Here is an 18,362-nt window from a genome sequence, read left to right as displayed (position 1 = left end):
TTAATATATTTCCTATGATGGCTAAACAAAAGCAGACACATGGAGAAATGTTAATTTTATTGCAGAAACTCTTAGCCTGTGGCTGAAGCACATGTTTAAAATGATTGTAATTCCATGGGTGAAACATACCTCTCCTTTCCCAAGTCTATATGTTTTTACAGATGTCAAGACTGTTCTTTAAAACTGTATGTGACTTTGGTACTGCACCTTGCCTATTTTACCCTTCAGGAAAGCTGGAAGATGTAGAAATGTTTTTAGACAATTATGAAGCAAATGCTGAGTGTTCATGGCAGCACTGCTGAACTTCAGCCATTTCCCCTTAAAAGGTACACTTGAATTCAGCTTGTAAAAATCCTAATGTGTCATGCAGAAAGCTTGCAAGAGGGATTTTCATTCAAGCTAGGGGCTCTAGTTACACCATTTTAAACCAAGAGCAGATACTGCCACCTAGACACATTCCGATGCCGTGGTTAACTTCATGTCGGCTTTTCTTACTCTGAAATCGAGAACAAGTAAGTACTTGGTACAATGTAAACAGTGCATGATAAAGAATCATTTGAAAACTGATTTAATTTTTTTGGGGAGCAAGGTAGAAAACATTTATGTCTTGACAAGTAGTGAGAGCTAGGATTTATTCATTGTTTTAAATACAAAAACTAAGTGACTCCTGAAAGAATAAGAGTGTCACAGTACTGACTTCATGGAGAAGTAGGTGTAGGAGTGAGCTAAAGGCTTCCTTCTCCTTTTCTTTTCTGAGGCCGCTGTTTGGTTACTTTGGGAGGAGGAAGGGTTTACTTAGCACTCACAAGTGGAAACACCAGTAGGTTTGTTTAATGAATAAATGACATCACATAATAAGATTTTAAAGACTATTACATTACAATCTTTTCTGACTTCCCTCTTGGCAAATAAAAGAAACTAACTTCTCCACCTTTATACCAATATCAAAGGAAATACTGTTCCTTCTTTCTTTCTCTAGACAGGCATCCAGTCATGGTGATGAGTGTATCTCAACAGGCTCATACAGGTTATCTTCCTTGTCTTTGGACTGTTTTTCTTCTTTAAATCTCATTTTATTTTCTTCTGTTACTCCTAAAATGGTTTCAATATCATCAATGGTAGTCTGTGAATAACAGCAAAAAAAAATTTATTACTTTAAAGATTTCTTATAATATCCACTCCTCAAGTTTTTTTCCCTTCAGTGTGGTTTAGATCAATTCTACTCAAAATGTATCCACTCACTGGCATACATCCACACATTACTGGTTATTAGACTTGATTGTGTGAATTTAAAAAAATGAGCTAGAAGCCAGGCGGTGGTGGCACACGCCTTTAATCCTAGCACTTGGGAAGCAGAGGCAGGTGGATCTCTATGAGCTAGAGGCCATCTTGGTCTGCAGAGTGAGCTCCAGGACATCCAGGGTAACACAGAAAAACCCTGTCTTGAAAAACAAAACAAAAGAAACAAAGAAGAGATAGAACTCAAAATTTTATATTCTAGAATTTTTATATCCATTAAATCTAACAGTGAAAAATTAGGTTTTATTTTGCACATTTCAGTTTTCTTTTTATTTCATTCTTCTAGTCAACTTGGTATACCAGATAAAAACATTAATCCATGATAGGTCAGAAAAAATTAGAAAAATAACAGTCTAAGACACTTTAAAAAGCAGGCTAGTAGGTTGAAAGATTATTTTCATTGTTTTCTGGGAACAAAACTGACACCTCCCTGTTTTCCTTTATGTGTATTAAGGAATTGTTTACATATTTTATGAGACATTTCTTTATAGTATAGAATTCAGTAGGCAAATATGTGTAATTTCATAGTGTCTTTATTATCCCATATTGGAACCTTGTACCCATTAGCACTTGTCTCTCTTTCTTCCCTTTCCCCAGCTCTGACAACCACTGACCCACCTCCTATCTATGCTCACTTCATACAGGACTTACCTTTCTGTGATTGGTTTCTTTCACTTAGCACAACATCTTCAACATTCATCCATGTTGTGGTATATGTACTGTCAACATATCACTCCTTTTATGGCTGAACAATATTTCACAGTATTCCATTATATGAATATTATTTATAAACTATAATAAAATTTACTATTTTCTCACTGACATACATTTGGGTTATTTATTCTTTTTAGTTATTATGAATCATGCATCAGTGAACCTTAATGTATAAATATATATTTTTGATAATTTGGTGTTTATATCTAAGACTAGAATTATTGGGTCATATGTTAATTTATATTTAATTTATTAAGGAGTTACCAAACTCTTTTACAATAATATGTGAAGGTTCCAGTTCCCATTTCCCCCAAATCTTTGCAAATGTGTGTTATCTCCTTTCTTTTTGATTGTAGCCATTTTAACTAGGTATGGTCTTGGTTTGCATTTCATTAGTGATTTACGATGTTTAACATTTATTCAGACATTGGCCGTTTGTATATCTACTTTGAAGACATATCTATTCAAATTCTTTGCTTGCATTTTAACTGGATTATTTGCATTTCTATTATTGTGTTATAAAGGTATTTTTATAAACCCTGGGTACTATAGGCTTCTCAAATATATACTTTGCAAATGTTTTAACATATTCTATGTTTTATTTGATAAAATCCAAATAATTTGTTTTTGCTTTGATCACTTTTGCTTTAGGCATCACAGCTAATAAATTATGGTTAATCCAAAGTCATGAAGTCTTATACTTGTGTTTCCTCCTATGCATTTGATAGTTTTAACTCTTATATTTTGGCTGTTGATCCATCTTATGTACTTTTGGAAAGGGTACCTTGGAGAAGTCCAACCTTATTACTTGTAGGTTTTTTGTTTCAACACTTTATATTAAAAAGATTATTTTTATTTTTTCTTCCACTGAATTATTTTACTGCCTTTTTAGAAATCAATTGGTTATACAGTATGGGTTTATTTTTGTTATTCCCATTTCCTCCTATTATACATACTTATATATGTAGTCTCCTTAGCTCACAGCTTTGGAGGCTGGCAGTCCAAGATTGGGTATTACTATCAATACAGCCTCTGACCCCTTAGCTACATCACCTCATAGCAGATGGCACTATACTCAAAAGGAAGAAATCTCGTGGTGAGTCAGGAAGCCCAGAAATTGAGAAGAGGCCAATCTTGTTTTCTTGCAAGAACTAAATAGTATTCTATGAGAATTATTTTAGTCTCTTCCAAATGAGATTTAGTCAATGAATTCCCCCACTAGCTTCATCTCTTAAAGTTCCACCACCTCTCATATCATATCACTGGGAAACTGGAGACCAAGCTTCCAGCACAGGAACCACACTCAAACTGTATCCAAACCATTGCAGATCCCTTGGTAACTGCAAATAGTGATGCAGCGGTGAGCCTTTGTGGAGAGACACATTCTTGGGCCTCACTACTCCAAACCAAAGATTCTGATTTTGTTAATTTGGGTAGAGCCCAGGAATCTGTTCTTAGGAAGAACCAAGAATCTAGCATGGACTCTAGTAATGAAACACAAATTACTTTTCAAAAATTACTGGCTCTAAAGTTCAAGTTGACTTTGACTAGTACTTGGTTTCTTAAAAAAAAAAGGGGGGGGGATACTAGTGATCAGCAGCTAGAAGGGGTGGGGCTGTCCTTGGACTATATAACTGCAGCACAAAATGCTGAGAAGCTCCAGATTAGTCTAACTTGTTCATTTCAGATAAAGTAAAATTATCGTTATTTTATTAGTTTATTTTTAAAATCTTCTCAGTCATGATGTGCGAAAACCAATGGTCAGTCTCTTAGGTCTTAAATCACTTTGAAGAGTGAAACATTGTTATTAAAAGGGTTAAACCCTAGCTTGAGTTTTAAAAAAGAGATTAATCTTTTATATGAAGCTTGAGTTTTCTCTTTAATAGAAAAATGACATTTCCATTTGATTCCTTAGAATTATGTGATCTTAGCTGTACTCAAGTACTGCTAAGGCCTAGTCTGGGAGTCAGATTAGAAACTTGCTTATCAGGACCACACCATCAGCTCTTTTCAGGAGTTGTCTCCTGCATCCTAGAACTTGGAAGAGACTTTGGATCTTTAGAGGCCATATGGAGGCTTAAAAATGTTAGTGGTGAAGGTCCACCTCACTTTGGAGAAATGGAGTGGGTGGATGGCCCACGCAGGTGCTTGAATTTTTCTTCTGCTTCTCTTTAACAAACACTGTTCTTCTTGGGTCTGAGTACTTACCTGGCTTTATAAACTAGGCTCCCCAGGAATCACTTCAGCTAGACATGTATTATATGAAGTACAGATAGGTACATCATAAATTAGTTACAGTCTTGATTTTGGTTCCATTGTGACGTCTCAGCTTCACCTCCAACATCAGAGAGCTGTGTTGTCTTATGAGCCTGGCTCTCAAAATGGCAGGGAGTTAAAGCAAGTCTACTATATTTCAAAGAAAAAGTTTCAAACTATTAAATTTAACTAACGGGTTCAATGGGAACCTTACAAAATTGACCCTGCTCATTGTAAAATGTGTACTGCTTACAAGAAGAAAAAAAAGATGGTTTAGCACTTGTTTACAATACAGCATGAGGTATTTTCAGCCCTTGTATAGAAATTAACCAGGATCGTTAGTTAATTAACACCTCACCTTAAAATTGGTCTCGCCTTGCATATTAGGTGCTGATATTTCTTGATGGATGATGAAGAGATTGCGAGCAAAGTTCATGAGGACCCCCTGGAGATCCACACCGATTGTTCTGTTAATGATATCCAAACAAATGAGTTTACCAGCGATTCTCCTCACATGCTTACAAACAATCACCCTCTCATCTGTACGCTGCTGATGGAATTTAATGAGTATTTTCAATCTCACAAGGTGGCAATCTTCAGGGAGATATGAAAGATGAGACTCCATTTTAACTTGTCAACAGAAAGGATTTGTGTAATAAATATTTTTTATTAATCAACTTAGCAGAATATAGCAATAGGCTCAGTCGTTTCTAGAAAAAGGCACTCCTAAACTAGGGCAGCGGTGCTGATTCTGAAAAGCATCCTTGCTGAGTGTCATTCGTGTCCAACAACTTTCTTATCTGTGGAGACATTTGCATCTCTGGTTTCCAGAGGCTTGGCTGAGTTTCATTTCCAATTTTATGTGAACAAGTATTTTCTGCTACTTAAGAGTAACTCGTGCTCAAAGACACGTCTCCATTCATGAACAGCTACTGTTACTCTCTACCAATTATACTGTATCCAGAGAACATGTCAAATGAGTAGATTATTAACATGAAAAAAATCCAGAAAACTTTCTATTTTTGTTAAAACCTTATCAAAGGGAAAAGCAAAAAATGTTAGGTATTGGGTTGGTGTTATTATTATTTTAGATAAGGTCACATTATGTAGTTCTGGATGAACTAGAACTCACAAAGATCTGCCTGCCATGTACTGGATTAAAGGCAAGATGTCTAGCATGAGTGGATTAATTTTGAATAAACATCACTTCTTAAGGGAGATAACATTACAAAGAAGGGAGATGCCCCTTAAGTCAGCTGCAAGAATGAAGACAAAACTGATGACTTCTACAAAGCTTCCTGGTTCCTAAAAATGGAGTTCAGTTTTTGTTCATTTGTTTTTTGTTTGGTACTTTTTTTTTTTTTTGTCTTGCCACTGGCTAACTTTGTGGAAGCTACTTAACTCTGATTCTTCATTTCCTTTTTCTACAATGAATGACTTGGACTAAATCAGTGAGTCTGAGCTTTTTGAGTTACATTCCCCAAGTCCAAGGACAAGCCCACCCCTTCGATGGACAACCATTAGTATCTCTGACTAAGAAAATAAATTCTAGCCCTTGGGATGCCCCAGCCTTCTCTAGTTTATGATTGCAGTAAGGGATGAGGAAATGAGGGCATACAGCATGGTAGGAAAGGCAGTAGAACCTAAGTCCATTTCAGTGGTGCCCTTTCTGTAGAATGTGTGAGTAGCAATGTCTTCCTAGGAAGTACGCTGATAGCACCATTTCTGCTGCTGAAGCTGGGATGTGGGTGAAGGTGTAGGGACAGGTGGGTAGTTCCACTTGGCTTCCAGTATGATTATTTTTTTCTGTGGGCCGCAGTATCAAATCTACCTTGCTGATAGGTCAGCTTGATGACTGGGAGCTTGTTCACGAAAGTCCCATATAGCTCTTAAATTCTGTAGTGGTTTTCCTCTTGCCTGGTACTTGTAGCCTAGGGACCCACCTGCATAAGTCTTCCTGTGTCCCATATGCCAGAGCTTTGCCTAGGCCCTATTAATACTTCCCTATGACACTCTGTCAGTTTTGGGACACAGATCCTGCTCCTGGCACTGGGCCCCACTACTTGCTGACAAGCTTTCTTCATGCGAGCTCCCTACTGATACGCGTTTCCCGAAGTGTAATTTTTTAAAGATCCTATGGTCAGGTTCCCTCTTCATGACTTTCAGGCTGTCTGCCTACTCTTTGCGGTTGAAAGTTTGCTAGTGGTGCGAGTTTGTTGCTGCAGATAACCTGCTCTATTCACCCAAGTCCTAGATCTGAATTTGGCTCCCCTGCCTGGCTCCTCCACCTCATTCCATGTGCATGACGGTTTATCTAGTTGCAGCCCTAGGGCAGCTTGTCCTTAGTAGTTCATCTTTTATGCCAACTGGTGGGCAGTAAGAGTCCAAATATCTGTATTTTGATTTCTAGATCTTGTAATGAACACATGCTTTCATTTGAGTTCCTGAGCTTAAAAATGTACTTGGAGCTTGCATCTTTCCCCTCTAATTAGACTCCTGGAAAATACTTAATTTTTTATTAGATTGCCAACACTAAATCCAGGTGGCTGCTTTGTTCGCCTAGTCCCAGTTGCTTTTGTTGCTTTTTGCTTTGGTCTTGCTACTGCCCTAGCATCACAATGGCACATCTGAAGAGTGTAGACATCTTGGCCAGGAGCTCAGAGCAAGGAGGGAGCTGAGGGATAGGATATCACTGGGAAGTAGAAGGGAGCTCCTTTCTTACTCCCTGTTATTCTTTTCATGTAAATACCTGGACAGATTAAATGAACACATGTTTGTGTAGATGTTACAGATAGAGGTCTCATTTCTGGTATCACAGCAGTAGGTTAAACTGTAGCCACATTCTAGCTCCAAAGGGGAAGAAACAGCACATCCATGGATGTAAAAGCAACAATAGGGGTGAATGACTATTATCAGCACTCTGCTCAGCATACACATTCCCTGAGAAGACTGCATCTGAACCTGTTGTGGGGCTGCTTCCCCAGCATCCCGGCCACCTGCTAGCTTATGCCTGAAATAACAACACACAAACTGTATTCATTTAAACACTGCTTGGCCCATTTCTATCTAGCCTCTTCTAGGCTAATTCTCACATATTAATTTAGCCCATTTCTAATCATCTGCATTGCATCTCTAGGTGCACTTACCGGGAAGATTCTAGCCTACATCCATCCTGGGTCTGAGCTTCCTGCGTCTGCCTGGAGTGGGAGAATCATGGCGACTCTCTGACTCAGCTTCTTTCTCCCAGTCTTCTGTTCTGTTTACTCCTCCCACCTATGTTTTAACCTATGAGGGCCAAGCAGTTTCTTTATTGCTTAACCAATGAAATCAACAGATTGATATATGACACTCCTACATCATGAACCAAACTGGCGCCAGCCCTACTTTGGAAGAACATCTGCCCAGGTCACCAGAGAACTTTTCTAATCATCCCAGAGTGACATCTAGCTCTTCACAATTGGGCCATCTGAGCTGGCCCCTATCAATAATATTTGAGCCTTGTATGTGTATGAGTTTATGTTAAGCATAGACTCCTACCTGATAATTGGAATAACTATATTTAGGAGCCTGACATTTTGTGCTGGAAGATCGAAATAAAACATGATAAATCAGCATGCTGATTAAAACTCAAGAGAAGTACCAATCTTGTAGATGTTATAGACATTTTTTAGCTTATTACATATCATAGACATACTTCGTACTTACAACATGCCCAACTTGTATCTCTTCAGAGGTTCATATAATATAAAAACAGTTCCTTGTCTGTCCTATATGGTTTCAGTGAGAAGAAAACAAACAGCATATTTATATAGGAAGCAAAGACAATATAATCTACCATGGGCAATAAGACAGACCAGAATTGAAGTCTAGAGCTACCTTCAAGTACCATTTAAGGGGCTTGTCTCCAGAACAGGGAGGCAGTATGCTCTAGGGTGGTGCTTTTATTTAGTATGTTCTTTACAACACATGGATCAGAATCATCTATTGCACCTGTTAAGATGATCTTCATGGGCATCATCCAAATTTAGAATCCTTGGGCTTTGCCTTTTAATTCCTTCTTGGGTGATTATTATATCAAAAGCTAGAACCACTGTTATAAGAGCAGTCCATAAAAAAAGAAAAAGAGCTGTGTATTCGAAAAAAAATTTGAGGGTGAGGGAGATAGCTCAAGTGGCTTATTTAAAAATCCTTACAAGCATGAGAATGAGAGCTTGGTACCAAGAAATCACACATTATAAAAGCTGGTTGAAGGGGCACACATGGCCTTAGCCCTGGGAGATGATAACAAGTCATCCCTGGGACTTGCTGGCTAGCCAGCCTAGCCTAATTGGTGAGTTCCAGTTTAGTGAGACACTGGGGAATGACAGGCAAGGTTGTCCCTCTGTCCTTCACATGCATATACCCACAAATGTACATGTACCTGTATGTACATACTTGAACATGTACACACATATATACAAACAAAAGAATTTGAGTTTCAGTGGGATATCACATGTAGCATATCCTAATACCTTATGGCATAGATTTCATAAGACATTTTATAGCTCTGTAAGTGATGGCTCTAAATACTATCTTTGCTGATTTGAAGAATGGTACCCTTAGGTTATATGTTTGAATGCTTGGTTCAAAGTTGGCAGGCCTGTTTTGGGAAGAATTAGGAGGTGTGGCCTTGTTGGAGGAGTATGTTACTAGGGATGGGATTTGAGGTTTAAAAGCCCACATCAGGACAAGATACACACCTGCCCTCCATCTCTTCCTCCCTTAATCCCTCCTTCTCTCTCTCCCTTCACTGCTCTCCCCCACCCCTGCCCCGACCTCCTGCTTGTGGATCAAATATAAGCTTTCTGCTACTGCTTCTAGCACCATGCCTGCTCACTGCCATGTTCCCCACCACAGTGGTCATGAACTCACCCTCAAATTGTAAGCAAGCCATCAATTAAATGTTTTCTTTTGTAAGTGTAGCCTTGGACATGGGTTCTCTTCATAGCAATAGAACAGTAACTAAGACAGAAGTTGGTACCAGGGAGTGATGTTTTGCTGTGACAGACCTGATCATGTGAGTTGTTGAAAGAATATGGACTTTGGGACTTAGGAAAATGGTTGAATGCTATAAATAGGGATTTACAGCTTTCTTAATAAGAACTTGGAAGACAGTAGTGGGGAGAGCAATGTAAAACTTCCAGCTTAAGATGCTTCAGGAGAGAACAATATTAGCAGCTAGGCTAGAGACCATTCTTGTGGCTTTTGGTAAAAACATCACTTTTTTTCCTGCCCTTGTCAAATAAAATGTTGGAGGCTAAACTGAAGAGATTTGGACTAATATCACCAGCAGAGGACATTTCAAGACATTCTAATATTCACTGTGTCATCTGGTTATTAGTGATTACTCTTATGCAGATCTACAATGAAAAAGAGCAAATGGGGTGAAAAGAAACACAAACTGTGCCATTTGAAGAGAAAAAGAACACTAGGAAATTTAATGTTAGAACCCTGGTTTGTGCTGGAAGAGATGAGAAGAAATGGAATAAAGGGAGTGGTGCCCTCAGGGTAAGACCTCACCTAGCTAAGCTTCCAATTTAAGAAAAGGAAATGCCTAAGGAATCTTCTCCTAAGCAAAAGGAAGTTTATATAACAAAGGGAAGCATCAACAGATTAACTCTTGTGCCAGTGTAATTCAAGGAAGGGGCCAAGTTTTATCCCAAATAAGCAGATAACTTGGCAGCATCAGTCTCATGGTTTGGTTCTGGTTTTAGAGTCAAGAAGGATATAGGAGTAGAGGGGGTGTAAAATATTCCTCCAAGGCTAAGGAAAGCCAGCGAGGCAAAGTGTTGTGGCAGAGGAGTCTCTGGGTAGAGGCCCAAGAGGCCATCCCATGAAACTGTGAAAGTGAAGCTAGGCTTGGGTTGGAGACTCCAAGATATTGAAGATGCCAGAGCCATGGGTGTCTGTTGAGGAGAATTACAAACTAGGAGTAGAATAAGCCCATGAGAGAAATGTATTTTCAACAAAGCTGGAAGGAGTAGTAGGAGATCTAAAGAGCCATTTAATCCCTTTGACATTCAACATAGAACTACAAGATTTGGAATTTGTCCTTCTAGTTTTCAGTCTTCTTTGGTTCAGTATTTCCTTCCTATGCCCCCTTTCTTCTCTTTTGGAATGATAATATATATTTTGTGCCATCATATGTTGTAAGTATATAATTTGCTTTTTGATTTTATAAGGGGATAATTTGATTTTATAAGAGAGTGCCTTGAGTCTCAGAAAGGACTTTGAACTTTTAAATAGTCTTAAGACTCTTAAAGACTTTGGGGGCTCTGGAAGTGGACTGAATGGATTTTGTATTATGATATGGCTGTAAGCTTATGGGGTCCAGAGAGTGGAATGTGATGGTTTGAATGAAATTGCCTTCTATAAGCTGACAAGTTTGAACACTTGGTTTCAGTTGGCAGAATTGTTTTGGGAAGGATTAGGAGTATGGTTTATTGAAGGTTTGTCACAGGGGCAGGCTTTAAGATTTCAAAAGCCCACACCAGGCCCCATCTCTCTGTCTTTCTGTTCAGTTTGTGGATCAGATAATAAGCTCTCAGCTACTGCTTTTACCACCATGTCTGCTTGTCCACTGCCATGCTCCCCACCATGATGGTCATGGACTCATCCTCTGAAACTGTAAGCAAACCAACAATTAAATGCTTTCTTCTATAAGTTGCCTTGGTTATGGCATCTCTTCACAGTGATAGAACAGTAATTAAGACAAATTTAGTTTAAATTAAAGTTTAGTTTTTAAAGACTTCAACATTCAAAAGTTTAGTGCAGAACTTGAGGGCTATATGGCTCAGTGGTTAAGAGTGCATACTGCTCTTGCAGGAAACCTTGGTTCTGTAACTAGCATTTACTTCAGTCAGCTCTTAACTGTCTATAACTCCAGTTCCAGGGGATCTAAAGGCCATCCTCTGGCCTGTGAGGCACCTACACTGGGAATATACCCCCCAACACACACCAAGAACATACCCATATATAGACACAAACACACATACACAAAATTACTGCACTCACAGGAACATGTCCAAATATACACAGACACACATATACATAATTAGAAGTAAATCCAAGGACCCATCTTAGCTCTTGCCTACCAGCTCTCTCAGCCTTCTTTTCTAGCCCATCCTCATTCCTTTCTGTCATCCACTGGCCTGTCACAGAAACACTCTCTACCAAGGATTACACAGTGTAGCCACTATATTTTTCTTGGATCAAGAGATGGCAACAATAACCAAAGAATAGAACATCTACCCAACAAGACCAGATATAGGCATCAAGAAACACCTTAAACATGATAACTCCAGATGCAAAAACACAAACATGAACAGCCAAGACAATATGCCTCCTCCAAAAGTCTTTAACCCCACCACAGTACACGCAAGAAATGCAATATTGCTGAAGAGCAAGACAAGGACTTCAAGATAGCAATTATAAATATATTTAAGGACCTCAAAGAGAATGTGAATAAATCCCTTAATGAAGTCTTTGAAAACACAAACAGTTAAATGAAATAAAACAGAGAAATAGAATCATTAAAGAAAACCCTAACTGAAATAAAACTAGAAATGAAAATTGTAGAATGTCAAACAAAAAGCTCAGAGGTAAGCCTCACCAACAGATTACAAGACATAGAAGAAAGAATCCAAGATATTGAAAGCAAGGTAAAAGAAATGGATATTGCTCTGTCAAAAAAAGGTTAAACTTAAAAAATAATACAGGCACAAGGCATCCAGGAAATCTGGGACACTATGAAATAACAAAAATCTATGAATAATAAGGATAGAGGAAGGAGAAGAAATCCAGTTCAAAGGCATCGAAAATATTTTTTAACAGTATCACAGAAAATTTCATTAGTCTAGAGAAGGAGTTACCTATTAAGGTAAAAGAAGTATACAGAACACCAAAATGACAGGACCAGAAAAGAAATTCTCCACAATACATAATTATCAAAACACTAAATGTAGCTTCAAGGAAAAAAGACCAAGGTAACATATAAAGACAGGCCCATTAGATAGCATCTTACTTCTTAGTGGAGACTCTGACAACCAGAATGCTTGTACAGACATTCTACAAACTAGAAGAAACCACAGATGTCAGCCCATACCACTATTCCCTGAAAAAATGTCAATCACAATTGATGGAGAAAGAAAAGAATTCCACAATAAAACCAAATTTTAACAGTTTTTAATCTACCAATCCAGCTCTACAGAAAGAAGTAGAAGGAAACCTTCAGTTTGAAGAGGCTAACTACACTCAAGAGGACACAAGGAATAAATATAATCCCAGAACCGTAATCCAAAAGAAAGGGGGAAAACAAAATAACAGGAATGAATAAAAACTGTTCACTGAAAACTCTCAATATCAATGGTCTCAATTCCCCCAATAAAATGACACAGAGTAACATATTGGATTAGAAAAAAGGATCTTTCTGCTGTATTCAGAAAATATACCTCATCATCAAGGATAGACATTACCTCAGGATAAAAAGATGGAAAAAGCCATTCCCAAGCAAATAGGCCCAAGAAGCAAGCAACTGTAGCCATTTTAATATCTGACAAAATAGGCTTCAAACAAAAACTAATCAGAAAATATTGGAAATGATACTACATACTTATCAATACTACATACTCATCAAAGGAAAAGTCTACCAATAGGATATTGTAATTCTAAACATTTATGTACCAAACACAAGGGCACCCAAGTTCATAAAACAAACACTACTACAGCTGAAACCACATATTGACCCTCACACAGTGATAGTGGATGACTTCAGTGACTCACTCTTACCAATAGACATGTCATTTAGGCAAAAACTAAACAAATGCTAGAGCTCAATAACATCATAAGTCAAATAGGTTTAGCAAATATATTCAGATATTTCTGCCCAATTACAAAAGAATATACCTTTTTCTTAGCCGCTCTTGGAACTTTCTCCAAAATTGACCACATCCTTGCACACAAAGTAAATCTAAATGGATGTAAGAAAATTGAGATAATACCACCCGATCTGATCACCACGGATGAGAGCTGGATAGCAACAACAACAGAAACAAAGTATACAAACTTACGGAAACTGAAATTATTACTGAATGAAAAATTAGTCAAGAAATCAATAGGGAAATTTAAAACTTTTTAGAATTAAATGAAAATGAAAATATAACATACCCAACCTATATGACACAATGAATGTAGTTCTATGAATTCATAGCACTAAATTTCTACATCAAAAATTGGAGAGATCTCATATTAGTAACTTAGAGACACACCTGAAAGATATAGAACAACAAGAAGAAATAACACCCCAAAAGAATAGATATCAATAAATAATCAAAATCAGGGCTGAAATCAATGAAATAGAAACAAACAGAAAAGAAATATAAAGAATCAATGAAACAAATAGTTGGTTCTTTGAGAAAATCAACAAGATTGACAGACCTTTACCAAAATTAACTAAAACACAGAATATGCAAATTAATAAGTTAGAGATGAAAGGGGGACATTACTACAGACAATGAGTAAATTCTGAGAATTATGAAAATATACTTTAAAAATCTATATTCACCAAACTGGAATACTTAATCAGTGACTGTCGTGAGTCAAGATTAAATTAAGATCAAATAAGCAAGGGTTGAAGGGGAGGGGAGAGGCAGGGAGAGGAGCAGAGAAAAATGTAGAGCTCAATAAAATCAATTTTAAAAAGATCAAATAAGCAATTTAAACATCTCCATTACCTCCAAGGAAATAGAAAACAGCAATTAAGTTTCACAAACAAAAAGCCAAGGCCAGATAGATTTAGTGCAGAATACTATCAAACCTTCAAAGAATTATTATCAACAGCCCTTAAATTATTTTACAAAATAGAAGGTACCTTTTCTAATTCTTCTTCCTTTTTTTGAGACAAAGTTTCTCTGTGTAGGCCTGACTGTCCTGGAACTCACTCTTAGACCAGACTAGCCTTGAATTCAGAGATCCACCTGCCTCTGACTCCAGAATGCTAGGACTAAAGGCGTCCGAAATGATCCCTGGCTCTCCTAATTCTGCTTATGAGCCCATTCTGATACGAAATTATCCTGATACCAAAACCATACAAAGATCCAACAATAAAATTATAGACCAATATCTCCTACAAATATAAATACAAAAATTCTGAATAAAATACTTTCAAACCAAATCCAAGAACACATAAACAAACAAACAAACTACCCACCATGATCAAATTGGCTTTGTTCCAGAGATGCAAGAATGGTTCAACATGCATAAATTAATAAACATGATCTACTACATAAACAGACTGAAAGATGAAATCCACATGATTATCTCATTAGATTCAGAAAAGGCCTTTGACAAAATTCAACATCTCTTCATTATGAAAGTCCTAGAAAAACCTGGGATACAAGGCAATTTGCAGTAAGCCTACAGCCAACATTAACTTATGCAGAGAGAAACTTGAAGAATTTCCAATAAAATCAGAGCAAGACAAGGAAAGATGTTCACTTTCTCCATACCTATTCAATATAGTACTTGGAGGGTTAGCTAGAATAATAAGACAAGTGAAGAAGTTCAAGTTCCTATACAAATAGGAAAAAAAGTCAAACTTTTTTTTTTCGAGACAGGGTTTCTCCGTAGCTTTTTGGTTCCTGTCCTGGAACTAGCTCTTGTAGACCAGGCTGGCCTTGAACTCACAGAGATCCTCCTGCCTCTGCCTCCTGAGTGCTGGGATTAAAAAGAAGAAATTTTCTAATCTAAACTTTTTTTGTAGGTGATATATTTTTTATACATAAAAGACTCTAAAAATCTTCACCAGGAAACTTCTACATCTGATAAACACTTTCAGCAAAGTATCAGGGCATAAAGTAAACACACAAAAATCAATAGCCTTCCAATATATAAATGATAGACTGAGAAAGAAACCAGCAAAACTACCTTTTACAACAGCCTAAAAATAAAATCAAAAACAAAATAAAACAAAACAAAAATTTGGGATAACTCTAACCTAGCAAGTGAAAAGTCTTGTGTAATAAAATCTTTAAGACATTAAAGAAAGAAATTGAAAAAGACACCAGGAGATGGGATATCGCCCATGCTCATGGCTATATACAATTAATATAGTGAAATTAAATATCCTACTAAAAACAATCTAAAGATTCAACATATAAAAATTACAACACAATTCTTGACAGAAATTGAAAAAAATATTTCATATTCATATGGAAATTTAAAAAAAACCACAATAGCTAAAAACCAATCCTGAATAATAAAAGAACAGCTAGAGGTATTGCCATCCCAGACATCATTTGTTTATGCTGTGCTACATTTGTTTATGCTGTGGAACATTTGTTTAATGATGCAAAGATATGTTGCATCCTTTTATATTGCATTTGTTTAGCACTGTGCAGCTGTGTTACTGTGCCTGTCTAAAACACCTGATGGGCTAATAAAGAGGTGAATGGCCAATAGCAAGGCAAGAGAAAGAATAGGCAGGGCTAGCAGACAGAGAGTATAAACAGAAGGAGAAAAAGAGAGAAAAGAAGGGAAATTAAGGAGTGAGGAAAGAAGGGGCCAGACAGAGTAAGAATGAAAATAAGATTACAGAAGTAAGGAAAAGTAAAAGCCCAGAGGAAAAAAGTAGATAGGATAATTTGAGTTGAGACAAGTTGGCTAAAAACAAGCTAAGCTAAGGCCCCAGGCATTTATAAGTAATAATAAGCCTCCTTGTATGTGATTTATTTGGGAGCCGAGTGGCAGGCCCCCAAAGAGTAAAGAGCAAAAAGAGTGACAACCAACAGCACACCCCTCCTGAAGTAACGCTGCATGCCATACTGTAGGAGAGAGGTAATCATCAGTATCTCCCAGTTACAATCCCTGTGAACTATAGCAGTGAGCTCCCCACAAGATACACTGATGCAATAATGGCACAGATGTCAAGGGTGTAACCAACCGTTACTTTCTCATTCCATTTCATGAAATGGAACCTCTATCTGATTCTACTAAAGTGACCAAGAACCTGAGTCTAGATAGGTCACAGGCCTAGGGGACAACCTACCACTATTATTCCACTAAAGGAAAATGACTCCTGATGACATAGTGTCACATCTACAGAACTGTGCCTCACTGAGCCATTATTAGAGAAGCTTCTTGCAGTAAATGGGAACTAAACATAGAGACCTACAAATGGGCAATGTATGGAGTGAGAAACTCAATCCTAAATGTGTCTTTATCAAAGCCCTCTCCTCAAGGCTCAGGGAACTATGTGGAAGAGGAGGGATAAAGATTACTAGCCAGAGGTGATGGATGACACCATGCACATATAAACTCAGAGACAGTAAGCACAAGGCATATACAGGTCCATGTCAGACAGGGTCCCAGCACTGGAAAGGGTGAGTTGACATGGGCTCCTACCTCTAACCAAGAAGGTATCTGCAGCTGATAGCAGCTGGTAAAGAAAAAAAAATCAGTTTTCTTCAAAGGAATGAGATTGGTGTTTTAACCACATCTTGGGTGGGCAGGCCCCATTCACAGGATCAAAATAAAATGAACTCAGTGGTATTTTTACATATTTTTTGTCTTATTTTGCTTTGTTTAGGCATTTTTTGTCTTATCAGTCTTTTGCTTATCTATTTTGCTTTTCATTTTTGTGGGGGTTTTGGTAGTTTTTTAAAAGTGTATTTATTGCTTTTTTATTTTGTTTTTGTCTGTTGTTTTAAAGGGAGAGAGAAAACGAACATAAGGTTGGGTAGGAAGGTGGGTAGGATCTGGGAGGAGTTAGGAAAGGGAAAAATCATGATCAAAATATGTTGTATGAAAAATTGTTCTCACAAAAAACTAAATAAATTTCAAAAATATTTAGTGCAAACATGAAAATGTCTCAATAGTTTTATGCTATATTGAGATAAAATATTTTTAATATATTGGATTATCAGATATTAAATTAATCTTGACTACTTTTTCACATTTAAAAATTATTCTGAGACCAATGTGAATGGTCTCTGTGGCTCACATTATATTTTTGCATGACAGTGCTCTTCTAGGACTCTATTATTAACATGATTATAGCAAATCACTTCGGATAACCAGTTTTCCCTCCAAGTTTTATTTCTCTCTTTGTTCAAATAAGTCCATGTTGCCTGGAATGCAATTCTTAATCAGAAAAAGTTCATATGCTTGCCATTCCAAGGCTTTGTGGAACATTTACTGATTTTTAACCTCCTTTTCTGTGAATTAAGTCCATATTCTACTCTATTCTCTATTGTTCTATTCTTCTACCCCATGTTTCCCTTCTTCTGTGTCTTTTTTCCCTTAAAGCATATATACCCCAGAAAAATCTTTCTAGCAATATAAAAATTACAATGTGGTTACATTCTATTTTTCAAGTGAATGATTATAATGAATATGAGTGTAAAAACATCATGTTTTCCTTATTCCATTATCCCATACATGATTAACTATTTTACGTATTACAGGTGAAAACAAATTATCCCCAAGAACCCACATACATCCACTTGATTTCTGAAAAGCAGATTCAGGGCTTCTGTGAAATTAATTACCTTGTTACTCTAAAAACCTATCCTCTTATCTTCCTGGATATTAATCATAGTTATTTTAGAATCTCTGGCTGATAACTTAAATATTGGATCACTTTTGGATACTTTCTTCTATTTGCTTTCAATTCTTTTGGTCCTGTCCTTTAGTATGTCTTAGATTTTTATTGGATTCTGTAACTTAGAGAGAAAACTGCAGAAGCTGTATGTCAGCAGCTCTCAATCTGTGGGGCGCAACCAACCCCTTAGCAAACCTCTATCTTCAAAAGTATTTACATTACAATTCATAACAGTATCAAAATTACTGATTGACTTCAGTGTAGACAATTCCACTCTAGATCCATGACCTGGTCTCATTTCCTGGAAAGTACCCTCCCAGTGTTACTTCCTGGCCATCAGATTCCTTGTTTCTGTTTTACTCATGCCTGTTTCTTTAGGCTGGTAACTTAAATTAACTTCTTAAATTTGTTTTTATCTTAGTCTTTCTTTGAAAATATTTAAGAATTTGCTTGTATA

General features: G+C 37.1%; 1 protein-coding gene across 1 annotated transcript in view; it reads right to left on the bottom strand.

Annotated features, from left to right (window-relative positions):
- Window positions 1–585: 585 nt before the first annotated feature.
- Window positions 586–18,362, bottom strand: part of LOC142846753 (IQ domain-containing protein H-like) — a 142,114-nt gene continuing 124,337 nt past the window's right edge. Inside the window, exons 11-13 of the mRNA XM_075967570.1 lie at window positions 7,975–8,036; window positions 4,628–4,736; window positions 586–1,123 (exon numbers count right to left, since the gene is read on the bottom strand). Of these exons, the coding sequence (XP_075823685.1) occupies window positions 992–1,123; window positions 4,628–4,736; window positions 7,975–8,036 (303 nt within the window). The 3' untranslated portion in view covers window positions 586–991. The remainder of the gene's footprint in view (window positions 1,124–4,627; window positions 4,737–7,974; window positions 8,037–18,362) is intronic.

Source organism: Microtus pennsylvanicus, chromosome 3 (assembly GCF_037038515.1).
Source record: "Microtus pennsylvanicus isolate mMicPen1 chromosome 3, mMicPen1.hap1, whole genome shotgun sequence".
Taxonomy (NCBI): domain Eukaryota; kingdom Metazoa; phylum Chordata; class Mammalia; order Rodentia; family Cricetidae; genus Microtus; species Microtus pennsylvanicus.
Note: the sequence above shows the minus strand (reverse complement) of the source record. Positions and strands in the feature narration are given on the sequence as shown.